Raw genomic sequence first — 27,561 nt, 5'->3', positions numbered from 1 at the left:
TGGCAGTTGGTGGTTGTGGGACAGGATTTTTGGAATATAGACACACCGTATATTTTAGAGGAAGATTCATCTTTAAAGTGCTACAGTAACTAATTTAGCAGGTAACCAGATAGGATCAAGGGAACTCTTCCAACTGTATCTCAGCACCAATCCAGCCTCTAAAATATATGAGGTTCTCAACAGCCCCAATACCCATTCCCACCCCAGAGACACCCCCAGGCATGCCCCGGTTCAAAACAGCTCCCACTGAAACACTAACAAGGTACAATGGTTTGATTTTAAAAATTCTGATTTATTCAAGGAAAAAAAAAGGCTTCCTCTTTCAATGCATGTCCAAGGAACAAAACACATGTAACTGGCTCTTCATTTAAAAATAAACAACATTTCCCATCTCTGGCCATGTAAAACAGCCTGAAGGCAGCAAGTCAGACTACAGCGTCCCCTGATAGAGTCCCTTATTCCCCACAGCAGGATAATCCCCCAGCAAGAACGAGCTAGGGGTGTGTGTGATTTGATCAGCGACTGAAAATACATCAAAAACAAATCTTGAGAGAGTAAATTACAGTTCTCGTATTCAAGACAGCGAGGGGCTGATAGCGCTAGCTGGAGCCAGGCGAATGCTGCACAAGCTATGCATGCACAGCTCTGCCAACGGCCATCAATCCCGACCTGCAGCATCCCCCGCAGTTCCAGTCGTGAGCCCCTGTGCAGTGGGTACCACTTGATACAAAGCCTCCACACAATCTGGCTTCTGTGCAAACGTCCACTGGGGACTTGGATGAGATCTATCAAATTCATTTAACTGGCAACCAGCTCTGGATCTGGACTAGAGCGTTAGCTGCACTGAGCCCAAGGCTGGATCACTAACCTTTACCTTACTGATGACAGTTAAAATGAACATCAGTCAGAAACCAGCTTATTTCTAGTACACTTACAAGAACATGTCCGTATGGCGTAGCTGCACATGCAAAAGAGAAGCCTTGTTACTCTGAGCCAGTAAGGCAGCAGGTCAGTAATAGTGCACTCGCAATAACTCTGACTGGACGATTAAATCTACAATCGGTTGCTTGGTCCAATGGAAAGAATCCATTTTGGACAGAACACATGATCATCACCTCTCTTTCTTCCCACTGTTTATGTAGTGGCAGATCATCCTGCCACGGTGATCTAGTAGGTGGGTAGCTTTTCATTTTAACACAGCAAAATAAAGGTCATTAAAAAAATCCACAACCCAAAGCACTAAGTGACTTTAGTGAGATTGAAAGTGCCCAACTGGCACCCATGGAGTCTGAGGTCCCCTCTTTAGCCCCAAAACAACTACAGTAAAGGTAGTCACAGCATGGGCTTCACATCCCCCAACAACGTGCCTCTAATCCGGAGCAAGTGGGATTCTCTAGGGGGAAGGTGGGGAAGAGGAGTTCCGCCTCCATAGCTTATTCAATCCTTGGTCTTTTTGTTGAGGTTCCCACTGAGTGACAGTGGCCATGGTGGTTGTCACGTGGGCACCTGTTTGCCAGGAACTGAGCCGAGACCAGAAACCACAAGTTCAGCTCATGCAAGCCACCGGCATAAGGAGTCTTTTTTTTTTGGCAGTTCAAGCTGAGTCTTTACTCCAGATCCTTTGCTGGGAGGCCTTACGGTGACGTTAGACTCTCTGGAGCCTGCTCAGTCTGTCCTGGCATGCACAGCAGCCCCCCTCTCCTTCACCCAGTCCCCCCTCCCCCCAAAAAACCCTTTCCTCCTGCAGCCCTGAGAATGTGGGCTGCCTCCCACTACATAGGTGGGGGTTCACCCCGATTGGCTCTCTCCAATCCAGATCAGCCAATGGTCCGTTTAGATGTTTTTAAATTGTGTTTCTTTAATAAAACAGCCATCTAGAAAGGAGAGATCTGATTTGTGGATGGAGGTTCCAACAATGCAGGATTTGGTATAAGTGGCAGGGGAGGGACTAGCTGGCTAACTGAACCATATAAAAGCGCCATCCCCTTTGGAGCCGCTAAGTTACACCGCCTACCCCCCATTTCCAGGGGGAAGGGAGCATGTTTAATACATGATACATTGTATTTCTCTAGTAACTGAAGGTTCCCAAGGCCTGTGGGTATCTGCTCTAACCACAAACCCTACCATGCTTTCCCTCTGACCGGTATAACTATGCAGCTCGCAACATAGTCCTGCCCAGTATAACTATGCCCTGTATCCTGCATTGTGGTTCCAGGGGGGCGGGTACCACGCTAATCCCTCCCTGCCTCCATGCAGTCTCGTTGTTAGTATCAGGAAAGCCCTACAGTGCATGCACCCAATGGATGTTCTCTGCTGGACCCTCCGTATGCCAATAGCTATGGAGAGCTTTCCCACGGGGGGCTGTATCCAGGATCTGCGTCCAGTCCCTTCTCAGGATTCAATCCAGTCCTTGTCCGATACACCACAGAAAAAAGGAAAACAAAAACCATTAAACAAATTAAAGGTGACCCGCCTGGCCTTCTCCTGAGGCTGCTGAGGGAGTAGGACACTCTGCTTCCAGCCGCGGCATCTCCCGCCAGCAGGGGTCTCAGCAGCAAGGCAGCACTATAACTCCGACTGCGAGCGCGAGATGCGGGGCCCCTTGCGGATCTCCTTCCGTTTCTCTTCTTTCTTTCTCCGTTTCTCCTCCTCTCGCAGGGCCTTCTGGAACGTGTCTGCACTGGGGAAAAACTGAAAGCGCAAGGAGGAGCTCAGCTCCTCGGGCTGCACAGGTGGAGACAGGAAAAGCAATCCCAGTGCCTCAGCGGTCTCGGGAAGCCTTACAGTGTTAATTCATTAAGGCTTTTAATCCGTAAAGAGGGGAGAGTCTCCACTCCCTTCTGCCAGTTGTAGCCTTACTGATGTCAGTGGAGAAAGCAGGTGATCCAAAGCCCATGGACAGACTCCTGATGACTCCCATGGGCTTTAGATCAGACGCTAAGCAAGAGGCAAATCAGGCCCAATTCATTCTGTGAGGCAGGTACGACTGCCCCCATCTTACCAATAGGGACATTCAGGAATAGAGAGAATAAGCGATTTGCCCAAAGCACTCCCATAAGATCAGCGTCCCAACTCTCCTAGCCACGCTGACTGCGGAAGGGGCCCACAACTCTGAGGCTATGGTGGAGCCAAATGTGGACCGTCAGAGAGAAGGGAGAGAGGTGGGTTTGTGAGGGCAGCAGGGCCTGTAGGCAGCAGGGATGGCTCCTTGCCTTGCTGCCACGAGATCATTCTCTGCCAAATGCTATGAAGAGTTTTCCACGGGGGGATGGTGTTGAAAGACCAGGACTCAGCAGTCAAACTGGACACAGCACCAGGCTCCGGGAAGAGCTGTGTCCGACAGGACAGACAGACAGGCCCGAACGCAGCCCTTTGAGGGCAAACGGCAGAGCGCATGGACCTGCCTTTCCCATACTGCCGTCCATCTCACGCATTCAGCAGCAAAAGGAATTCACTCTCTGGAGTTGGAGCATTGAGAGCCTGTAGGGAGGAGTCGCTGGCACTGCTCCGTGGGTTGGGAGGGAGGAGAAGGGAAGGGCAGGATCAGACTGCTCACCAAATGGTGCCACCATCATGGACAACACAAATGGCTTGGCGTAAGCTTAGAATCCTGCCCCACCCCAGGAATCAACAGCCCCAAACATTTGGCCTTTCCATTCCCAAACCAGCTGCCTTCAGCACAGGATAAAGGTGGAGGAGGAAACGTGCACAGGGACTGACTCGTGGCTTTGCTATCTTACCTCGGAATGGTCGGTTTTAAAGGGATTCCGGTAATCCGGAGACTTCTCACTAATTCCCAGCTCCTGAGCCATCTGTGCATCAAAAGAAAGTCAATGCTAGAGAGCAGCATCTCTCACCCCACTGCTCCATGCCTTGCCCTACCTCTCTTATTCCTCCCTCTCCCCCAACCCCATCTCTCCCCCTCTCGACTCACTTCTCTCCCCATTTCTCCAGTCCAATAACCGCAGTCATCTCCCCCTCCATTTGGCCTGTCCCCTGCCTCCAGGGGGGCCGGCCATGCCGGGAGTCAAGATGATTAAGCACAGAGCCTTACCAGTCCGAGCACTTGGGAGTGAGGTCCCTGATCGAACACGCCCGTCTGGTTGCAGAAGCTGATGCCCCAGCGGACCAGGTTGTTCCAGTTGGAGTTGCGGTCAAAGTAATGGTGGACGATTTTGGGGAAGCGCAGAACCACGTCTCCAAAGAAAGCCGTGTTCTCCAGCACGTGGGAATAGGCTAGGGAGCAGAGTCATAGGGACAGTCAGCAGAGGGTCTTGCTTCACTGTCCACTTCCTACTGCATGTAAGCCAGCAGAGATCGCCTTCCAGCCAAGAAACTCTCGGTGTGGCCCCTACTTGCGTGGCCAGGCCAGAGGGAAAGCCCTCCTCTCAAGTTGCCAAAAAGATTCCATGGCAGTCCCAGTTTAAGTGGTGACATGCAGGATGTGCCCTCAAACACAGCAAGCCTGGGTGACTGGAGGTTTCTAATGGTCTACGTCTGCTCCAGTCAGCAGACGTCCCAATGAGCGGGCACCCTGGCTGGGTCTGGCTCAGCAGGGTGCTAATAAGCACAGCACAAGACTGCGCACTTTCCTACTGACAGAGACGAGGGATGGAAGATCCCCAGCAGGCAAGATCTTCTCTGCCCTCCTCAGACCTGGCCAATGCAGGATTATTCCTTACGCTACTAACTCCAGGGGCCTCGTCTAGTCTAGTTTTAAATAACTTAAGTGACGTGGCCTCCAGCACTCGTTCCCCTTGGGAGAGTGCTCTCCTGTATAATAGACCTAGGTGTTAGGAAATGGGTTTTTATACTCAGCCCAACTTTTCCCTTGGTTAATTTCTTGCTTTTAAGTCAGAGTTATAAACCCCGTTGGTTCATTTTCTCTCTTGCTTGCTGTTTACAGCCTACAGGTACTATAGAAGGTTTGCATAGTCCCCCCACCCCCTTTGCCATCATTTAACCAAATTCTTAAAGACAATTTAGTCATCCCACAGGGCTGAATTCATCCCTCAGATACCAATCTGTGCATCTCTCTCTGGGTGGGCGTTGTCTGATGGTCTTTGTTTCCCGCATAAGTCAACCCTCCAGCCATCACAGACACTGGCCCATAGGCTGGGGACAGGGTAAAATACAACTCTCCCTAGCCTCCATCCTTGGAGTGATTTTCTCTTCTGAAACCATTACCGGCCAGCAACTGCTTAAAGAGAGGGTAATTGACAGAGGTTCTTGTGTTCCTCTACAACGTAAGGGCTCTCAATCCTCATGCTTCAGGTCATAAACTAATCATTGGCTGGGGTCAGGAAGAAATTTCTTCCTCCACGTTCTGTATAGCATTGCACAAAGAGATGCATTATGGGAGGTTTTACACCTCCCTCTGAAGCATTCAGCATTGAAGACAGGATACCAGATGAGGTGGTCCAATCAATTGTTTTGGTCTCCAGTGTCCTCCCTTTTCAGCACACTGGACAGAACCCCAAGTGCTTTCTTCTGCATGGTTGATGAAAAGTAACACCCAGATTCTGTTCTGCTTCACAGATCACTGGCAGAGTTCCCTGGCTCCACTCCCATCCTAGGGTCTTCTAGATGCTGGCAACAACGATGCAGGAAGCAGGACAAAGAGCCAAGTCGATGAGAAAGGGTTCCGAATGTGGACTGACCGGGGAGGCGGTAATGGTTTCATAGATTTTTAAGGCCAGCAGGGACCATTAGATCATCTAGTCAAACCTCCTGCACAACACAGGCTATCGAATTTCCCTCATTACCGCTGCACTGAGCCCAACTGAAATGGCAAATGAGAGGGAGAGAGAAGTATGAAAGAGCATTGGAAGCGGAAACTGGGACTAAAAAGAGAGGAAGTCCTACCATCCTTTAGCTTCTCATCCTGAGGGAAGGGCCCATCTGGAGGCACATCTGCGGCTATAAGGACCGCTCGGGAGTCCTCCAGCACCTGAACATTCAGAAAATGAACTCAGTGAATCCATCTGCTTCCCAGATCTCATCTTTCTCCTGCCTGCCGCAAGCATCCTGCCAGCTCCAGCCTCGTCTCACACCCCCTCCTCCTTTTTGCTGCTGCAGCAGCTCGGTGGTGCAGTCTGCCCCAACTCTCCCACCCTGTTTTAAAACATAGCCCCGCGCTCTTGTGCCCATAGTGACCTTGGGTCCAGTTCCCAACCCCACTGCTCACTCTTATCAACCCCCTTCTTCTCCCCCCGTTGTCACGTTCCCATGGTGGTGGTCTGGGCTGGGACACACCCTCAGGAACATGGGATAAAGGTAAGTTGTACTGTGAGCCTTCCCTGCTCAGCCATTGGTGGGAGGGCTCCCAAAGAGCACCCAAAGCCCCGGAGGAGGGATGGGGGCGGCAGTTAGTGGGTGACGCTCACTTTGAAGAGTCCCTTGAGCATGATGTCGATGATTTTATATTGTTGGTTCACATCATTGAGCTCAATCAGGTTCTTCAGTGCGTTCATCTGGTCCTTGCGCTTCACCTCAAACAGCTTCTTATCTGCAGCTCTGTCAAGGATCATGCCCACTGCCCAGACTTCACTGCTGGACCAGGTCCTGCCTCCTGATGGCACTGCAGCGTCCAACATTGGGGCCTCTGAGGTTATGTCTACACTGCATCTGGGTGGGATCGAGCCTCTCAGCCCGGGCGCACACGCTTGTGTTGGCAGGGCTCGCGTTATTGTCCTCAAAATAGCTGTGCAGAACCTCCCCGCCCCCCTAGGCTCGAGAGCCTGAGCTGCAACATCACCCTAGCGTCTACGCAGCTATGTTTATCGCACTAGCACGAGCCCTGCCGGCACACGTTTGTGGACCTGGGATGGGAGGTTCGCTCCCAAAGGTAGTGTAGATATACCCTTAGAAACCCCCCACCCTGAAGTCTCCACAGACAGGCCACCTCCCTCTTTCCCAGAGCTGGGCTCGGCCCCACGATCTCATTTTACGGGCTTGTAACAGTTTTTCCCTCCCACAACTCCAAACTCAACCGTTTCCAGCTGAGATGCACTGACCCATGCAGCGCTCCAGAAGAGAGACCACCCAGGCCAGTACAACCAATCATTTATGGGGCCTCCATGGTGTCTGAGGGCAGGGTGTAAGTGACTGAGCCTATCCGCTCCAGCAGTTCAGAGATGGGAAACAGGAGCAGGTTTTAACAACCCTGCAACACAGACATCTGCCAACAGCCCCCTTGGGGCATTTAATAAATACTAAGCACTTATATCGAGCTTAACATTTACAACCCACTGACATGACTGGCAGTCTGGGAACAGCCACTCTGAACTCATGTCAATTCCCAACCTCTCCTGTAATACACCGGGGGGCTTTGAGCATCCTGCAATGCCAATCTGATTAACCCTTCACCAGGGGAGGAAGGATTCATGTCAGCTGCTGATGCCCAGTAAGAATGATAAACACAGAAGAGAAATAGACCATGCCGAGTGAAACCATGTACAAAGCAGCCCCTCGCCAATAGCAGGAGTGTCAGGCAATCACGGTGAGATAGCCCCATGCATTCTTAGTGTAACTTGATTAAAGTTTTAAGCTAAAAGTCACTTCAACTAGGCAACTATTTTTACTGGTTCCTTGAGGGTTCACTTAAAGGACAGCACTCCAGATTGTCACACTCCAGTGTGATTCCCCCAAGTTACAAAGAGAGAAGTAAAGTCCAGGTCCTCAGCTGGTGTATGCTGGCATAGCTCCAGGGAAGTCAATGGAGCAGCACCAAGCTACACCAATGCATGATCTGGCTGAAAAGTTCAGTCACTTTCCCAGCTGAAGAAGCCATTGATCACGACTGTGTGGTGCATGCTGATTGGTACCCGGCTGATCTCTACGACCTGGAAGGAATAGAACCTTTTGGCTTCGATCCCAGACATTTGGGAGATTTTGGATTATTTTTGGAGAATGCATATGGACTAAGACAGGACAAACCCTGACAATTCCTGCAAGAATCTCACTGAGGAATTTGGAAGCAGGGAGAGAAAGTGTATTACAGGTCACTCTGCTTTTCTTCCTGGGAGCACAGGACAGGTCACCACACTGTGGCTCAAACCCTTGTCTAGAAAACAATCTGTACCTACTCCACGCCAAGCTGAGAATCTGCCTCTGTGCTCACCAATGATAAAAGAATGAAGCGAAATGGGTCTTATATAAGCAAACTACGGAGCCTAGATAAATCCTCCCTACAGAAGAGCAAAGATGTGGCAGCTCAGCAGTTCTGATGCTATCACATAATCAGAGAAATCAGAGTCAGAAATGAGCCAGAAGGTCATGTAGTTCATCACCTATTGCCTGGCTAACACAGGACTGGTCTTTGCAATTCCTTTTCTCAGCCCAGCTCTACCTGACTCAGTTAATAGAGTTCCCATCACTGCCCCTGGGGACTCTTCCCCAGTGTGTTAGATCTCACTGTGAAGAAACAGTTCCCAATATTCAGTCTGCATTTTCCTTAGTTCACTTTTACGTCATTGTCCGTAATTATAACCCTGAGGCCCCCTCAATAACTCCTCTCCCTCTTCAGTGTTTAATCCTTCTAATACCTGTCAACTGCTCCTGCAGTTCTCCCCCGGCCCGCCCTCACTCACAGCCCAAGTGCAGGCCTGGAGAGAAGGATACAGATTTCCAACCCAGAGTCTATGCTCTGTTTCTCTGGGTCCGAAGAGCTGCCCCTGGACAACATCAGCATGAAGAGAAAGGTGCAGACCCGGAACAGATCCATGTTTGAAGTCCTGGATCAGAACAAAACAACAACAAAGACTTCATGAGCTGGATAAGATGTACAAACCGCCCCACACATCCCAGCGCCACATGCCACACAACCCTTTGACATCCGGGGCCAAAGAGCATCCCCAGGACAGACACCAGGGGTTCTCGTTGAAGAGGCTCCTTTCCGAACAGTCTTCTATCCATTTCCCTGTCGTCTCCCCACTGCACAACAGGTGCATTAATAGGGGGAGGCAGGGCTGCCACTTTCTCTTATATTTCATCCAATAGTCACTGGCAGAAGCAGGATGGTGGCCAAGATCCATCAGGAGCCTAAGACTGCCCAGCACAAGAGACAGGGATATCAGACTAGATGGGACCGGGCTCTGACCCCCTTCAGCAAATCCGGTTATTCCCATTGAAGTCTGAACTCAGTTCAACCTACTCTTCAAACTTGCCTTTAGCAACCATATTCTATGCTACTGCCTAAAATCACTCTCTTACAAACTTCTTCCGAACTTCCAGCCCAAACAGTTCTGTATTTCACTGCAGGCTCACTCCCGTTCCTGCCTTAGCATTAGCTCCTTGGGGGTATTATCTAAGCAGTCCTGTTAGGATCCTCCCCACTTAATTGCCTGAGCAGGGCTGGGGGGTAGGGAGGCACAACCAACAATTATAATTCAAAGCAGGGGGGACTCAGCTCAAAAAGTTTGAAAACTGCTCAGGGTGCAGGGAGAGGGGTAGCACTGCTAGGAGCTGTGTGCAGGCGGGGGGAAGCTCAGAGAGCAGGACAGCTCAGAGCTGTGTGCAGGCAGGGGGTAGCTAGGAGCTGGGTGCAGTGAGGCATGTAGCCGAGGGAGCAGGGAGAGGAGTAGCTGGAGCTGTGTGCTGGGGCGGGCACACCTCGTTGCAGTTGCTGCTCCCCGAGGGCTCTGCTGGCCCTGGAGCCAGGACCCCCACCCAGGCGGGTCTTACCAGCAGCCCGAGAAGTCAAAGGGGGCTGGGAGCTGAGGAGCAGCCACAACTCAGGTGAGCAGCAGCAGCAGGAGATGGGGAATGCTGCAGCTTCCCGCTCCGTGGCACCAGCCAAAGCAGCAGCTGCCCCGCACTACCCAACTCAAGCCTCCAACCTGGCCAGGGGACAGAGTGTAGGGGGACTGCAGGAGAGGAGATGTGTGTGTGTAGGGGATGGGGGGGGGGAGACATCCTCGGGACTGCCGCACTCTGGACAAGTCTGGAGTGGGGGGTGATGTCCCCCAAGACACCCCCCCCTTGCAACTCTGCCCATGGTCTCCGGCTTCGGGCCTACAGGGAGTGCCATGGCTCCTGGCTTCAGCCCCGTGGGGGGCGCCGGGACTTGTGGCTTTAGCCCTTCAGGGGGCGCTGGGGCTCAGTTTAAGACCTGCAGCTCCTGGCTTCAGCCCTGTGGGGGACGCTGGGGCTCATGGCTCCGGGCTTCCTCCCCGCGGCTCCTGGATTTAGCCCCACAGGGGGCGACAGGACTCCAGGCTTCAGCCATGGCCCCTGCAGCCCCTCTGAAAACAGCTCGTGGATGAGCAGGGGGCCACAGACCCCTGGTTGAGAACCACTGCACTAGTGTATGTGATAAGTAAAGACAGGCACTGTAGGAGCTGCGTAACAGAACTTGTTATGCCTGGGGGATCCAGTCCCTGAACAAGAAAAGAGAACGCTACCATATCAGGTAGAAGTGGTCCTGCCTGGAGTGCCAGATTTAAAGTAATCCCTCAGGTGGGGAATGAGAGAGACATCAAGGAGGGTCAGAGAGGTCCACATATAAGTCAGCAAGAGCCTTCTCTCCAGGCACAGATTTCTTGGCACATATCAGGATAGCTAAGGCATACAAAGAAAAACAGTCCCTGGTTATTCAGGTGCTGGGATTGAGAGCACTCTCAAGAGTGTATTCTGCTTATCCAAGGGAAAAGAACACGGGTAGGAACATTACTTTTTATTGCAATGTAACAAACACTGCACGTCAATTCTTTCCGAATAGGTAATTTATCCAACTGAGACAGGGGATCTGCACTGGTAGCTGCAAATCCCAGAACATGAATCGTTAGGTAAACCTCTCTCCCTTAGGAGTCGGAGTCCCACCACGCCAGACTACCAGGTTTAGAGACGCTGAGCGCTGCATGAGGGAGAGTTACAGAGCTGACAAACTGAAGGCTGCAATCAAATACAGGCTTTTTGCTATATTTCCGAGACCTCTATGGCCAAGGGCAGCACTTGCAGGAGTTAAAGTATCAATGTGATCACATCCAGTATCATAAAATGTAAGGTGCTTTCTCCACAAATCCTGAGAATGTCCTGGGCCCTCTCCAATTTAGGAGCTGAGCAAAGGCTGCAAGGAGATATGTTCTGGTCTCAGTGAAAAGTAGATGTACTGCTTTAGGCACAATACTGTGCAACACCCAACAAAGAGGCCAGTCCTTGTGAAAAATTTACAATGGAGATCATAGAATATCAGGGTTGGAAGGGACCTCAGGAGGTCATCTAGTCCAACCCCCTGCTCAAAGCAGGACCAATCCCCAATTTTTGCCCCAATCCCTAAATGGCCCCCTCAAGGATTGAACTCACAACCCTGGGTTTAGCAGGCCAATGCTCAAACCACTGAGCTATGGGCTCAAACAGAGCATTTGCAGAGCCTCCTGCAAATGAGAGCAACGGCCAAAGCAGAGCTGGGATAAGTAGACGCAACTTCCACCAAGCCAGAGGCAGCTGCTCAGTCTCTGATTCTCCTTAATGGTTTTGGATCGGAGGAAAAGGAACAGCCTGTGGACTGAAAGATCATCAGCTGTCATTGGGATCCAGACACCTGTGTGTGTGCGACTCTATGTGTGTCCTTAGCCAACATCCTTGTCTGGTCCCATGTGATGCTACAACCATAAGGAGCAGACTGACGACGGCTGAGATGTCAGAGGGATCTGGGGGGAAAGGTCTGTGGCAGCTGGAGTCAGCTAGTCAGTCCATTGGGAGCTCCCGGCCCAGACAGTACAGGGAACGACCAGGCTGCCAGCAGCTCTCTGGAAAGGGGATGGGAAGAATTCCTGCCTGTAACTGCTCTGTTCTGCTGCCCAATGTGGCTCTGCTGGGCCCTCCTCCTCCTGCTGCTGAGAAGTCTTGGGCAGAGCCTGTGGTGACTGTTTCCTCACAAGGGTCTCCAAAACCACAGACTCCTTTTACGTGGGGCAGAGTCTGAAGAGGCACTGGCTGGCTGAAGGGAGGACAGGGAAAGAGAGAGTGTGCAGCAGCCCTCTCTGGGGCAGTGGAGAGCCATCTGTGCTGAACCCACAGCACTGCCGGGGAGAGATGTAAGCAGATGCAGACATAGGTAACAGAGGAGTTGATGGGGACTGGGAGCAACTCATCAGCTGAGGGGAGAAACAACGCGGGGGAGAGAAGCAGGGAGCCAGAGGCCGAATTGCCCAGCCTCATCACACTGGTCCGGTGAAATAGGAGGCTAGTGGGGACATATTACGCAGTTACAGTTCGCACTGCTGTGATCCCACTGCTCAGGTTCAATTCTCCTGCGAAGATGAGACTACAAGAGCCCAGATCCACCCAGACCAGACCCTACTGAGTCAGATAAGTGTGCATCAGCCAGGACTAGGGAGCGGCACTGCCAACGGGGGAGGTTACTTGCTTGAGTAGGTTGAAGTCCTGCTGATCCTGTAGCAGAGACTCTAATTTCGCCTGCCCAGAGAAACAAAATGACACGAGAGCCTCAGAAGAGTCAGAGCATTTGGGCAGGTCTCCAGCGCACAACGTAGCTGTGCCTGAACATGGCTGTCGGCTATGACATTCATGGACCCGGGGCTGAACTTGTCTACATGCCCTCAGCCCCAGGTCGGCTAACAAGCCTGCCAACAGCTGCACTGAGACACTGTTACATTTCATAGCAGGGACCAGCCCTCAGAGAAGCTGACGAAAGCTGGAGCTGCTCACTGCCCTTAACAAGAGTGTGAGCTCAAAAGCCTCCAAACAGCTTCAGCCCATTAAGCCTCCCATTCAAAAGCCACTGAGGCTGTATTGTGTGTGTGGGGGGAGAAGGGGACAGGCGGGAGGGGAAGCTGCATTAGACAGGGAGCGAGCTCACTGCAGTCCGCTGTGCCGTCTTGTCTCCCCGAGGTAAAAGAATCAGAAGAAAAACGCAATGAGAAAACGTCTCTTGCAATGATGTGGAAGACAGCGGAGGGGCCGGTCAGGTGTCGCTAATTTTTGTCTTTACCAAGGCAGCAGAGAAATGAATTTACCTTGTTCACCAAAGCGTGAGCCCTCCTCCCAGCCCCAGCCCAGCTCTCCTCACCCAATTGGGGGGGGAGGAATTTATCGCCCTCCCCCCCCAATTCTAACAGGTTCTAAAATTGGCTCACTAAATCAGTGTTAAAAGTGGCCAGTTTCACAAAGCTGAAAACTTTGTCATGAGCCAAATCAGCTGAGAGGAAGAATTTAATCAGAAAAATATGAATGATAATTGGGAATTGTTTAAGTATACTTTACTAGATGCCCAAAAAGCCACAACTGAGGAGGAAGGCCGTATTAGTTTAAAAATCGACCTAGTTTAGAGGGGAAGCAAAGGCAGCTATAAAAAATTTAAAAAATAAGAGATCACAAATGGAAGAAAAAGGAAGTTGAATAGTAATTAATATAAATCAAAAGCTAAGAATTGTAGAAAATTGATAAGGGAAGCAAAGGGACACAAGGAGAACTCTATGTAGAATTGAGGACAATAAGGAGTTTTTAAAGTATATTAGGAACAAAAAGAATCCTAATAATGCTATTGGTCCATTCCTAGATAGAACTGGTAGAATTATCAATAACACTACAGAAGAGGCAGAAGTCTTCAATAAATATTTCTGTTCTGTATTTGGGAAAAAAAAGCAGATGATATAATCTCATCATGGTGATGATAACACTCTTTCCTTTCCACTAGTATCTCAGGAGGATGTTAAACAGCAGTTATTAAAGTTAAACTTTTTTATATCAGCAGGTCTGGATAACTTGCATCCAACAGTTTTAAAAGAGCTGGCTGAGGACCTCACTGGACTGTTAATGTTGATTTTTCCAATAAGGCTTGGAATACTGGGGAAGTTTCAGAAGACTGGAAGAAAGCTAATGTGCCAATATTTTAAAAGGGTAAACAGGATGACCCATGTAATTATAGGTCTGTCTTTCTGACATCAATCCAGGCAAGATAGTGGAGCAGCTGATTCAGGACTCAAAGAATTAAAGGAGGGCAATATTATTAATGACAATCAACACAGGTTTATGGAAAATATATCCTGTCAAACAAACTTGATATATTTTTTAATGAGATTACAAGTTTGGATGATAAAGATTAAAATAGTGTTGATATAATATACTTAGACTTTTATAAAGTTTTTGACTTGATACCATGTGGCATTCTGAAGAAAAACTAGAACAATATAAAATTAACATGGCAAACATTCAATGGATTAAAATCTGGATAATCAATGAGTCTCAAAATATAACTGTAAATGGGGAATCATCAATGAGAAGGTGTGTTTCTAGTAGGGTTTTGCAGAGATCAGTTCTTGGCTCTATGCTATTTAACATTTGTATAAGTGACCTGCAAGAAAACATAAAATCATCACTGACAAATTTGCAGATAACACAAAAATTGAGGGAGTGGTGAATAACGAAGAGGACAGGTCATTGATACAGAGCAATCCGGATTGCTTGGTAAACTGGCCACAAGCAAACAATAGGCATTTTTATATGGCTAAATGTAAATGTACACATCTAGAAACAAAGAATGTAGGCTATAGCGACATGATGGGGGACTCCATCCTGGGAAGCAGTGACTCTGAAAAAGTTTTGGGGATCATGGTGGATAATCAACTGGGTATCACCTCCCAGTATGATGCTGTGGCCAAAAGAGGTAATGCGATCCGAGGATGCATAAACGGGAATCTCGATTTAGAGTAGAATACTGTGTACAGTTTTGGTGTTCACAATTCAAGAAGGATGTTGATAAATTGGAGAGGGTTCTGAGAAGAGCTACGAGAATTGTTAAAGGATTAGAAAACGTCTTATATAGTGATAGACTCACTCATAGATAGACTCAATCTATTTATCTTAAGAAAGAGAAGATTAAGGGATGACTTAATTGCCATCTATAAGTACCTACATGGGGAAAAAATATTTAATAACAGGCTCTTCTGTCTAACAGAGAAAAGTATAACACAATCCAATGGCTGGAAGCTGAAGTGAGACAAATTCAGGCTGTAAATAAGCTGTAAATTTTTAACAGTGAGAGTAGTTAACCATTGGAACAATCTACCAAGATGTGACGGGGTGGACCAGGCTGGAGGCCTCATGGTCTTGCCACACTCGTCCCAGGTCCTCGAAGCAGGCTAGAGTGGCTGCAGGGGAAGCAGCCAATCAGGGTCCAGGAGGGTCCTATAAAAAGGAGCTACAGAGCAGCCAGAGACAGAGTAGTTCCTTGCTAGAGTTGGAAGAGTGTGGATGGCTGAGGGAACTACAGCACAATGGACAGCCCAGTGCTAGTAGGGTCCGGGGAAGCAAGGAAGAGCTCCTGGCTGGCTACTGGTCCTGAGCTTAGAAATGCCCTGAGCTAAGGGTAAGGCATGGGTGAAGGCTGCCCACCCCCTCCACCGGCCACTGGGGAAGGGCCTACAATTGGATATCAATAAAACCCCAGAAGGGGACTGAACTCTCAGGAGGCCCAGCTGAAGACTAGGGCCAAAACAGACTGAGAAGGCAAAACCATTACTTCCAGGGAGGTAGCCCTGGGGGTATGGCCTACCCAGAGCTGGGATTGGTTTAAAAAATGTGGATACAGCCAACCAGAGGGGGTGCTCATGAGAGGTGGGTGCTGACCTCATTACACAAGGGTTGTGATGGATTCTTCACCACTGGTCATCTTAAATCAAGATTTTATGCTTTTCTAAAAAATCTGCTCTAGAAATTGTTTTGGAGAATTTTTATGGCCTGTCCTATACATGAGGTAGGACTAGATGATCACAATGGTCCCTTCCGACCTTGGAATCTATGGAGCTGTATTGTAGACCAGGCTCCAGGTGATCTGGACCATTTGTACTGAGCCGCTATCTTCAGCAGGCTCTGAAAATGGTTTAGCCCACCTGTAGCATGATTCACCCTGCACTTCCAAGGGGCTTTAAAATCACATTAGCTGACCTGCGTTTCAAGACTGCTAGAATTCTGTGGACATGTTTCCCACCCAGACCAGGCCACTGGTTTACAGGGCTTGGGGTGGAAATTTTCAGGTGATGCTCTTTTGTGTTTTGTCTAGGGAAAAAACTCCCCTTGGAAGCTGGAATCCCTGCCTCAGTCTTCACCATCTTAGGGATCAGATGAGAAGGAGAAATTTGAAATACACATTCCCCACCTCCCACTGAAACAATCTTTGCTGAAGCAGAGCTGTTGCCGCAGCCTCAGGCAGAGAGAAGGTTGGGAAGCAAAGGCCTGTGATGTTGCAGATGGGAAGCAGTTGCCACGAATATTCTCTGCCAGCTCTGTCCAGCAGAAAATCCATTTGTCTGAACTGGTTGCTTGAATCTCCCAATTTAGATTGTGTTTAAAAAGCCAGTATGAATAGTCTGGCTTTGTGAATGGCTACCATTTTCAATTCAATTGGGGGGGGAGGGCAGTAAACTTTAAATATTCTCCTGCAGTAACTCAAAATCTAGAGCATCTGGCTAGTGCATGAGAAAAAAAATCTGTAATCTACAGACTTCTTGTCACCTTGGTATCTGAGCTCCTCACAAGCAGTTAGGGATTTATTCTCACAACAACCCCAGGAGGTAGAGATGTATCATTATCTCCATTTGAATTTAAAACACACACACACACACATACAGAGAACTGGGCAGAGAAATTAAGTCACTCGCCCCAGGTCTACAGAGAGTCTGTGGCAAAGCAGTGCCTGGAATCGTCAGAAGTCTCTGGCTAGCCCTCTGCTTTAACCACAAGCCTCTTTAGCGAAATGGATCCATTTAGGTGCCTCGTCCGAGCTGAACGAAATGTAAAAAACAAACAGCATCAGTGGTGGAAACAACAAGATATTCCCACTTCTTTACATCTGCACAGCATAAGAGAGCAGGGGGTTGGACTAGATGATCTCCTGAGGTCCCTTCCAACACTGATATTCTATGATTATTAATAATGCAGGTATGAAATATTTAAATACAATTACCTCAGTGATCCCTTAAAAATGCAGATTAGATAGATTAAATATTCTGGAGCAGATCATCACATGGTGTTAATTGGCATCACTCCTATTGAAGTCACTGGAGCCACAATGATTTACACCAGCTACGGATCCGACCCCAGCATATTTAATTTTAGTGGCTTGTGTTCACTTGAGGGAAATCAGCAGCACCTTAAAAGGCTCATGTGTGGTACGGTTGAACCATAGAGCTTCCCTTTAAGCACTGCGGGATCCAGTCTTTATCACACAGGGTGGTAATAGTGTGGAAATTGGATTAGCTCTCATTGCCCCAGCAGCTTTCTGAAAAACCCAACCGTCTGATTGTCATCCACACATCAATTACAGAACAGCAAGCATCACACAAGTAGGACATAATTCTGTCACAATGCAGGCTGTGAAAAATCATAGAATATCAGGGTTGGAAGGGACCTCAGGAGGTCATTTAGTCCAACCCCCTGCTCAAAGCAGGACTAATCCCCAATGTTTGCCCCAGATCCCTAAATGTCCCCCTCAATGATTGAACTCACAACCCTGGGTTTAGCAGGCCAATGCTCAAACCACTGAGCTATCCCTCCTCCCTCCCTCCCATCTTGAAAGGTATCTCTGTCCTTTTTAAGGACTGCTTTTTATTGACTAGAACAAGAGCATAAGAGCAGAGGGGGAGGAGGGGAATGAGACCATGATGTCATATAGGAGAGAGTGCCTTTAGGGAATGCGCATACTCCCTGTAATTGTTGTCCAGCACATATATGATATGAGGATAGGTGCCCTGTGTGAGTGTGAAGGAGAGATTCAGAAAATTTCAGTGTTTGACAGCAACAGAGCCTTTTATAAAAGTGATATGCTTCCAACACTGGAAAAAGGGGAAAGAAAATTACCTCTCCTAAGCATGATAGAGGGATTATCTATTGGGATACATTGAAGAGTAACTGCAGGAAAGATCAAAGCGATTTACAGACATGAATTAAAGCATCACAAACAACCCATGTGAATTCCACCTTTCTATGGAGCATTCAGCAGAGATCATCTGTTGGAGTTGGGGGGGGGGGGAGAGGAGATCCGGTGGCCTTTGGTCCCTCAAGTCTTTTTCTTTCACTACTCTACTCCTGAGAGATGCCGAGAAGCAGACCTTCAGAGGCGGGTGTATGAGGTCAGAAACAAGCTTCCTCCTTTGTAATAATGCAAAATCAGAGGCATTATGGGGAGTTTAAGCCTTCCTCTGAAACATCTAGATTTGGCTGATATTGGAGACACAGGATAATAGATCAGCAAGGTCACTGGGCTGATCCAACATCACAATCTTTTCCATAGTTATAAATAGGACACCATTTTTTGCACACAACATATCAGACTAACATCTCGTCAGAAAATTACCCTCTTAGGCAGAAACAAAACTGTACCAGGTACGGGCCAGACTGCTCAATTAAGTATTGTGAGCAAGGAACTGAAAAACAATGGGGATCTAGGCAGTGCTTAATTTGCGCCAGGGCTGAGCTCCAGTGCCTCTAGGCTTGGCAGTTCATAGACCTGGCACCTCTGGGTTTGCCCTGTCAGTTATGAAAGTAAAAAAATTTCTTGAGCCTTGGCACCTAATTGCTTGAGTCAGAAACCTCTTTCATTCCAAAATTAAGCACTAGGTCTATGCTTAGCTCTGCTATGACTCATGGCCTGCAGGACTATGGGGGGAGGCGGGGGGGAGGAGACAAGGGGTCACTCAACTTACCTGTGCTACAGTTTACCTATCTTAAAATGGGTATAACAACATAGCTGCCACACCGGGTGCTGTGAGGCTGGTTTATGAAGCACTCTGAGATACTTCAATGAAAGATGCTCTAAGCGACATGGAGAAGACCATCTAGCCCAGTTATGTGCTTGCATTTTAATAGCTTGATCCCAAAATAGTTCCCTGCACACCACACTTCCTCTTGCATTACCTAGTTTAGTGGGGGGGGTGGGGGGGTATTGCCTTGTGGCCAACCTGAGTTCGGCTACCACCACTCGCCAGCCATCCGCCCCCTCCTCTCCTTTAACCCCCTCCGTGCCTAGCCATGAAGCACAAGCCAGGGATGACCCACCACGGGAACTTGCGGCGGGTGCCCCCTGGAAGGAACAGGTGGCTTGTGAAGCAGGCGATTTCTGTCGGAGAAGCGCGGCGGGGCTGGCGCAGGGCCGCAGGAGAGCGGGCGACGGCGGAAAGCCACGTTCCCGTCTCCCCCCCTGCCCACGAGAGCGCGACGAGCCCCCCCGGGGCTGGTGCCGCTGCACCCTGCGGGGCTGGCCGCGGTGCCGCGCCGCCCTCTCGCCCCGCCCCGGCCGGTGCTGAGCAGCCGGCCCCGCGCCCGGCACGTGCGGGCAGCGCTCGGCCCCGCGCTCCCCCGGGACCGGGCTCCGCCGCGATCGCACCTGCCGCCGCCGGGGAGGCTCCAGCCTGCGGGGCCGCCGCCGCCGCTCACTGCCACCGGGCTGCCATGCCGCCGCCGCCGCCGCGCTTCTTCTTCTGCCCCCGGGGGCGGGCTGTGCGGAGAAGGGTCCAGCATGCACCGCTCGGCGATGTCACTTCCTGAGCCCGCCGGCCCCGCCAGCCGGCTCGGTGCGGGGCCCGCGGGCTGCGCCGGGCGCCGCGGGCCGGGGCGGGCCGGCAGGTGGCAGGGCAGGGCGCTGTCTTGGGCCCCGCTGTCACTGCGCCGCTTGCGCCCAGCAGAACTGAGCCCAGCCGCCGTGTGGGCTTCAGCCTGGGGGCCACGCCGGCCGCTGGATCCGGGCCGCGCTTGGGTGTCGCGCACACCCAGAGACGGGCCAGACGTCCCGCTTTGAAAAGGATCATCCGGATTATAGGGGCTTTGTCTTATACAGGATCGGTGCTTCATGTGTAATGAAAGCGGGGCTGGGGCTCAAGCAAGTTTTTTACTTTCATACCTGACTGGGCAAACCCAGAGGTGCTTGGGCCCTGAACTGCAAAGCCTAGAGGTGCCAGGGCTGCCCCAGCAGAAATTAAGCACTGTGTAGGACCCGATTACCCTCCCCTCCCGATTTTACATACTTGATGTCTGCTCACCCTAGCACACACATACACGGTAATCTCACTGACACAAACGTGCAATAGGATGCCAGCGCAGCAAGGGCTGCATTTCCGGGGCAGAGGAGTATGTGCTGCATATTCAAAGGTTTCAGAGTAGCAGCCGTGTTAGTCTGTATTCGCAAAAAGAAAAGGAGGACTTGTGGCACCTTAGAGACTAACCAATTTATTTGAGCATAAGCTTTCGTGAGCTACAGCTCACTTCATTGGATGCATGTAGCTCACGAAAGCTTATGCTCAAATAAATTGGTTAGTCTCTAAGGTGCCACAAGTCCTCCTTTTCTTTTTTTGTATATTCAAACTGTAAAATCTTTTGGATCCTTCAGGCTGAAAGACCCTGGAAATGTAAAGTGATGACTATGAGGATTTTTTAAAAACAAAATGTCTTTGAATCATACAGAACATAGAGTGGAAATGGATCAAAAATAAAAGATGAAAATGAAAAGAAAGACTTCAAAATAAAATGTGTAGATTTAAAGTGTTAAATACTCACAGGCAAAAGGCTAGCTCAGGCCAGGACTTGCATATGTGCCTTTGCTCATTCCAGTCTTCCCACTGAGGTCAATAAGACTGCTCATATGGATAAAGTTGGGTCAGCTTACCTGCATAAATGTTTGCAGGATTAAGTCCTTAAAGTGTGAATGCCTGCAGCCATAGCACCAAGTGCTGTGATCCATCGGCTAAGCAGGGCCAGTACTTAGATGGGAGACCTCAAAAAAACACCATCCACCATGGGGCAACTGTCTATATTTCCCACTGTTGCATTGGTCCTACTGTTAGCAACGTTGGGAGTCCCACTGTGGATAGGCAGCTATAGGCATTTGTAACACCATGTTATTTAGATCTGTTCTCCCTCACCAACGGGCTGCTCAGCACCTTCTTCCTCACACAACTCTTTCTTTCTACCCTTCCACTTCCATAATTCACACGCTCCTCAAAGTCACGCCCTCACAAACTCACCCAAGCTCCCTTTGGCTTTAGAAGCCCCTCTTGAGGGCCGTAGCTTCCCAGGCCCGAACAACTTTCCCTTCAACGCACAGTGGCCGGACATTCCAAACTCGTCCCTTTCCAGGATGGAATACGCTGCTTCCGGACACCGGTGCCCAGGAAAACTTCCTGTTACTCATCCCCGTTACTCTTTTTCTGATGGATTTATCTCATTGACGTTCCTCTACCAAGCGGAAACTAGGCACCAGCTGCTGGCTCTCTTTGCAAATGGATGCAATCAGGCTAAGCCACTGGGTGTGCTTCAGGAGATCCCCCACCAAAAAGCAAAGGCGTGATTCCGATTCAAAGCTTGCTGCGGCCACAGTGCAGACTACTGACCACTATACAATCACAGCCAGCCGCTGGGTGACACAGCAGCTGAGTGGAAACTGCTCCCTTCTGCGCTCTTGGGGCGGCCACCGACCTCACCTACGGCCACAGCTATTTCTCAAGTCTCCCCATTACTGTCACAGTGAAAATCGTAACAAAAGGAAAAAAAGACAGGAGGCCAGCCTGCTGCCTGTCCGCTTTTCTCTCTTCCTCGCCCCTTGACCAGCTGCCACCACCTTAGGCTGGGCGATTGTCCTCATGCCCTTGGCCAGAGTATTTCCCTTTGCGACTCTCAAGTGTGCCCCAATGTGCAGGTCTTGAAGCTGGGCCCAGTGGCGGAAGGCGATGTGGAGGCTTTCATGAGGGCAGTGGTGGCCTTGCAGGCTAATTATCTCTCTGGAGATGAAAATCCACACTGCGGGGGGGTGTGAAGGGAAGTCGCCATCGAAGGAGATGAGGAATGTGCTGGCCGGGCAATGCATTTCTTTCTCCCCATTCAAAAGGTATCACTCTCGCCATCGGGGAATCGAACCCCGGTCTCCCACATGACAGGTGGGGATACTCACCACTATACTAACGAGGAAAGGGGCAGGGCTGCGCACTGCATGGCTCTGCGGGACACGAGCTATGGCCAGTTGACCGCACACCAGGGGCCCTAGCAGGCAACAACACTGCTTGCTCTCTTCTCCTTCCTAAAGGCTTTGGTTGGCTGCAGCAACAGCCCTGGGAAACGCTCTCTGCCTCCTTACATCTGGTTGCCCAACACCTGCCTGGGACGTTTCCCTCACCGACAGTTGTGATGGTGTTTGAGGATGAGAAGAGGGCATTTGAATGGGAAAGAAAATGGATGGTAAGCCAACAGAGTTTTTTCAGGAAGAAGCAATTAACATAAAAGCTTTGGCTGTGGTCAGCAGTAGTAGCTGGAGGCTTGTGATGATATGAGTTATGATCCATGACACATTCAGATGCTACCACAGCTTTGGAGAAGAAGTGACTCTTTTAAAGACAAGTAGGGAATTGATTTCATTGCATCTACAAGTCTGTCAAGTGGAAGCAAGGGGCTCTGAGAGGAGGCTGTGGAGCCAGGGTTAATGTAAAGGGGTTGCCTGTGTCTTTTTGTGGCCCAGGTCCCCCATCTCTACTATAAGCAGAGAGGAGCTGCCATGCTCTGGCTGAGGTAAGCAGCGCTCATCCTCCTTGCTGGTTAGTGTGGTGAGAGCTCCCCCTTCTGTTTCAATCTATTTTAACTGCTGCTACAGGCTGAGACACTGCCTCCCCCCCACACATACCACCTGGGAAGTGCTGTGGTGTGCTCCCCATGAATGCAAGTCTGACCTGAAGGGCAGGTTTCAACCAAGCCATCTCTAACAAATGAATGGAAAAAAGAGGGAATGCAAGATTTTATTTTGTGATTGCTTTTCAACAACAGTAAACACATAACTTTTGAAAACCAGCTACCAACCATTTCTGTTATTGTTCCTATCTAAGCCACTGTCTGGGAAAAAGGGCAGGAATGGTCTTTATCCGTCCATTTCTTATTTCTCTGCTCCACGTGCTCCCTCCTCTTGTTTCAGTCTGCAATGTGCAAGAGAGACACTGCCACTCCTCCCAGGCATCTGATGTTGATGGCATGAATGGAAAACCAAAGGGAAGGACAAGTCAGGAAAACCCAGCTCGCTGTTGTAATTTCCTGTTTGGGCAGTGCTCAACAAATGTTGCCAAAAAGCTACTACACCTGTCCTTTCCCTAAACCTGGGTTCTGGCTGTGGGGAGGGGAACAGCTTTCCAGACAATGTTAAACTTAAAAACCTGGCTTTCAACTAGAGGATTCTTGCCCTTCCATACAGTGACCCTCGCATTCCTATTCAGATGCATCCCGAATACTTTGTAAAAAACAGTGCAAGGATCTTTGGGCCCCCTAGCATCGGAAGACCAGTTGCAACAGCCCGGAGGCAAGGAATAAGGGAGATGGCTCAGGGCGCTACCCCCTCTACCTGCAAAAAAGACAATTGCAGGGACTCTCATGTGGAATGGGATCAATGTGTGCAGGTTGAGAACTTTTATTCTGGAGCAAACCTCAGCACCCAACATGGGATAATGGTGGAACCACTCTAGCAGGAATCCTGAAGGTGGTGCCAGCCTCCCAGTGGGGGCTGATCACTAACCAGACAGGGTTTTACTTAGAAAATGGATCCTTAAGGGGCGACTCCCATGTGATTGTCAAATGCAACAGAGATGCTTCACAGACACTGCACTACAGGTGGCTCGCAACAGCATTAGCTTCAGCAGCACTTTGGACAGAGTCCCCTGCACAGGCACAAGAACAGAGACAGTATCTGGGGCATTAGCTGGCGGAGACAATGCAGTGTCTTTAGCCAGGCAGGCTAAAGCAGCTAATTTGAGAGAGAAGTAGCCACTTAATTAAGCATATATTCTAGGCTCCCTCATTTATTTCCCAACCCCCAACAAGGGCAATTTTGGGCTAACTAACCCTTCTGGTTGAGATGAGCTAGTTGCAATTGCTAGCAGTGCCCATCAACTCTGCTTCTAGCTCAGGCTGAGTGGTGGAGATGCTTGACAATGCCACAAGACATGCCTGCCCTTTTAACAAGGGCTAACAATAATACCTAGTCCTTGCATAACGGTGGTTGTTTTCAAAGTGCTTTACAAGTGTCCAGTTAGCTTCATGTCACCCCTGTGAGGAAGGAAAAATGAGTAGCAGCACAGGTTAACAGATGGAAAAACTGAGGCAGACAGAGAAGTTAAATGAATCACTCGTCCTAGGGAGGAGTCAGTGACGGGGCCATGATCAGATATCCCTGGCTCCCAGTCCTGTGCTCATTCCTCAAGCTGTCTCTGTCAGGTAGACAAGAATCGTCCCATCAAGACACTGTTCCCAGCACAGGCAGCGAGGGGCTAGGTATCATTAATCCCTTTTCTGCACAATTAGGATTTTTTTCACCACACGATGCCCCTGGCCAGTTCTTAGCATGAGGGTCTTGGCATCTGCAACAAGTGGAGATGTACTGAATACATTCTTACTCTCATTCAATCTTAGCTGGATGATGGCATGGAGCAACAGATTAAATATCACCCCTCGCCCAACTGCTGCGCCTTGCTTAGCAATGTCATTTACCAAGGATATGTGTCTTGCAAAAGGATACACCATGTCCTGTGGGCTTAGATGTGTCCTGGTCCTGGCTGGGAGGCTCTCCAGCAAGGTCTGAATGGTCCCTTCTTGGGCTGGCTCCATCTCACAACTCCCACTCTGAAGCTGAATACCAAAGGAAAGGGATGATTTCCAGACCAAAGGGCAACTAACTGGTTTGTTCCTTCACATCTCCATCCCTTACTTCCCCCACTCCCTCATCCATGGCAATGAACCCTCGTGCTCTTCTTATTACAAAGGGTGAGATTCAACAGGCAGAGGGACTCATAGCAACATAAACAATACAATCTGGGCACTGCTTGAAACGTTTTGCTTTCCCGTTCCACAGTTCCTCCCTGACTGCACCAGATACGAACAGCCAAGCTGATCATCTGCAGGACCCTCCCCATCCCATTACCTTCTACCTCACAGAACCCAAAGCATTTCCCAAGTCTCATAGCAAAAACAGAAGAGATTGTTTGCAGGATCCCCTTCTCATAACCTCTTCCCACATTCCCCCCATTTCTCTTTTCCTCCTGGGCCTTGCCAGCACTCTTACCTGAAGTAGCAAGAGGCGTAGAGCCTGGGATGTGGCAACAGGAAGCTCTGCTAACTTGGCTTTTACTGCCTCTTGGAGTATCTGGCTAATTTCACTTTGAGAAATAATACCGCTGCTCCGATATCTCACAAACTTGACGAACAGGAAAAAGGGACATTTAATAACAGAAGTCATATGGATTCCAGCAGTGACTCATCTACAGCTACACAAGGAAACTGCACTTAACCAAAGGGGAGATTTCAAACCAATTTAGTTAAACCAATGCAAAAGGCTGTGCAACCACTCTACTTATGGTTTAAATCAGGCGTAATTCAGTTTAGCATTAGTTAATTAACAATCAGTTGAAGCCAAACCAAAATAAGCCATTCCTAAATGGAAATAAGAGTATCCACACAGGGGTTTGCACTGGTTTAACTAAATCCGTTGAAACATCTGTGCAGGCAAGAGCTCAGCTACGGAAGGGCAGCGTCTTAGATCATTAGCTGCCATCATCTTTCTTTCAACAATATCTTCACATATATTTGACATGTGAGATCAGTGCTTCAACAATGCAGTAAAGCAAAGAAAACCACATATTCCCTGTTCCTCTTTTCTCTCCCTGCCCCCACGTATGATGAGAATGTTAAACAGAGGAAGAACAGGGTGTATCCACCTAAAGGTCAAAATGTATAGGTGACTTCCCTTCTGCACTTCAAGAACATTAGTTTGTTGTCCAATTATGGGCCAACAATACAGGTACAGACTGAAAGCAATGGAAGTGTGCGAGTTGGGAGGTAAACTTATGATGTACTGTCCAATAACTTACAAACCTGCATTGCACTAATACACAATCGATTCACAGAACTGTCTATTCCTCCCCTGCTCACCAAAGTCATCAGCCTGAGAATTTCTGGACGAAGGAAGGAGTTCTCGCCACCATCCAGTAGTGTGAAGAGCAGGAATCGATTCCAGGGCTGTGAGACGACATGGAGCGCTGGAGGAGCAAGAGAAACTCATCACAGGTGGTTTTAAAAACTGCAGTGGCAGGGTGCTCTTAGCTAAGAGCACTCCTTCATACCAAATCCAAATCCTTCTGTTCTTCCGCGAGACACCAAGCCGCTGGAGACAAAAGTGGTATTTGTTTTATATCCCTTCATCAGGGGAGGGTTTATCAGCTAGGAGGCCAAAGGCTTAGCATCTTCAACCACTGCTTTCTGGTTTGGGGCCTCACCCCATGACTTGAGCTCACAGCTAATTCAGACACTACAGTGAAGTACTGGGTGTGGGGGCTGCAGTATCAGATGAGCCAATCATCTGAGATAGTAAACCCAGTTGCCTTCTCCCCATGTCTGGCATTTGTACAAGTGATAGTTAAACTGATCTCCAGGGGCACTTTTCAGAAAGAGTAGCAGGCTATCCCTAGCCCAGAACTACAAGGGATGCACAGAATTAATCTGTCTTGCATAATTTTGTACTCTCGCATAAAAAACATTTTGCCTAAGAAGTGCTGCAGTTCTGCCTTTTGCCCACCAGAGGCTGCTGTGCCACCAGAACAGACAGCTGTGTTCATGCCAGCTGTACTAGCACCACAGCAGCCTCTGGTGGCACAAGGCAGAACTGCAGCACTTAGGCAAAATGTATTTTATTGGGGGGGAAATACAAAATCCTATGCCCAATTCTGCAGAATTCCCCCAGGGGTAGAGTTCATCACAGCACCCTGCCCGCAGAGCCAGGTTTGGACAGAGCAGGGCACACAGGGCTGTTGGGGGGGGGTCACAGACTGGGGTTCAGAATGGCTAGTGGGCAGGACAGAATGGAGCATGAGCTCAGGAGTGTGGGGCTGCAGAGACCCATGGGGATGAGGGGTGTGGGGACAGGGGCAGACGTGCCTGATTGAATGGGAGAGGCTTGGCGTCAGCCAGGGTCTGCATGGAGGAGGCTTCCCAACACCCTAACAATCCCCCCGCCCCCCAAAAGAAAAACCTTTCACCCACTCAACAGCCTCCAGGTTCACTCCTAGGCTCCTTCCCTCTTTCTCAGTTCCTCCATTACCCCTGACTTCCCCAAGCCTTTGCACTGCTTCTGACAGGTGCAGGAAATACAGTTCTCTATTGTAATTTAAATGAATTACACAACGTTCTGTACTAATATGCCCCGAAAGGAATTGATTTGTCAAAAAAAAAAAATTACCAGAATCTTTTTTTTTTTTTGGGTCTGCATTGTTGCAGACACACCTGCGGACAGATATTTTGAAATAAATTACCAAAATAATTGTAACTGGCGTGATTATATTGTGTTATTTTGACGAACAAAATATGCAGATTTTTGCAGAATTTTCAAATATTGTGTGCAGAATTTTTTTTTTTTGGTGCAGAATTCCCCCAGGAGTAGACCCTGTCCACACAAAAGTTTGTAATGGTTTAATAAAACTAGTTTAGTTAAATTGACTAAAACCCCTGTGGACACTCCCATTTCAGTTTTGCTTAAGCATCTTCCTAATCTATTTAAGCTAAATAAGCCTGGTTCAGACCAAAAGGAGC

At 49.3% G+C, this 27,561-nt stretch overlaps 2 protein-coding genes across 21 annotated transcripts in view; both read right to left on the bottom strand.

The window, feature by feature from the left end:
- Positions 1-271: 271 nt before the first annotated feature.
- Positions 272-19,503, bottom strand: CCDC134 (coiled-coil domain containing 134). 4 transcript variants are annotated; one of them, XM_037882750.2, is made up of 7 exons: positions 19,346-19,503; positions 8,623-8,735; positions 6,387-6,508; positions 5,866-5,950; positions 4,055-4,236; positions 3,741-3,812; positions 272-2,691 (listed from the first exon to the last, which is right to left on the bottom strand). In XM_037882750.2, the coding sequence occupies exons 1-7, from the start codon at positions 19,477-19,479 to the stop codon at positions 2,566-2,568; spliced, it is 834 nt and encodes a 277-aa protein (XP_037738678.1). In that variant the 5' UTR covers positions 19,480-19,503; the 3' UTR covers positions 272-2,565. The 4 variants fall into 4 exon arrangements, with proteins under 4 accessions (XP_037738678.1, XP_037738682.1, XP_037738692.1 ...); XM_037882754.2 differs by having other exon boundaries at positions 272-2,409; positions 19,346-19,490; XM_037882764.2 differs by lacking the exon at positions 19,346-19,503 and adding an exon at positions 19,018-19,236.
- A 3,217-nt stretch (positions 19,504-22,720) lies between these two features.
- Positions 22,721-27,561, bottom strand: part of MEI1 (meiotic double-stranded break formation protein 1) — a 65,560-nt gene continuing 60,719 nt past the window's right edge. For 6 of the 17 annotated variants that reach the window (XM_037882648.2, XM_037882647.2, XM_037882651.2 and 3 more), the window contains 3 exons: positions 25,909-26,015; positions 25,043-25,174; positions 22,721-24,609 (listed from right to left, as the gene is read on the bottom strand). In XM_037882648.2, the coding sequence (XP_037738576.1) occupies positions 24,262-24,609; positions 25,043-25,174; positions 25,909-26,015 (587 nt within the window). In that variant the 3' untranslated portion in view covers positions 22,721-24,261. Of the gene's footprint in view, positions 24,610-25,042; positions 25,175-25,908; positions 26,016-27,561 lie in introns of those variants that run through there. The other 11 variants (XR_005222970.2, XR_005222969.2, XR_005222971.2 and 8 more) reach the window with 5 other exon arrangements.

The sequence above is a fragment of the Chelonia mydas genome, chromosome 1 (assembly GCF_015237465.2).
Source record: "Chelonia mydas isolate rCheMyd1 chromosome 1, rCheMyd1.pri.v2, whole genome shotgun sequence".
Classification (NCBI taxonomy): Eukaryota; Metazoa; Chordata; order Testudines; family Cheloniidae; genus Chelonia; species Chelonia mydas.
This window is presented reverse-complemented; position numbering and strand designations above follow the sequence as displayed.

Coding starts and splice junctions, on each gene's coding strand:
- CCDC134 (XM_037882750.2), bottom strand. CDS start 19,479: ATGCTGGACCCTTCTCCGCACAGCCCGCCCCCGGGGGCAGAAGAAGAA. Junction 4,237..5,865: donor GGATGAGAAGCTAAAGGATG/GTAGGACTTCCT, acceptor TCTGCTCCCTAG/CCTATTCCCACGTGCTGGAG. Junction 3,813..4,054: donor ACTCCCAAGTGCTCGGACTG/GTAAGGCTCTGT, acceptor TTTGATGCACAG/ATGGCTCAGGAGCTGGGAAT.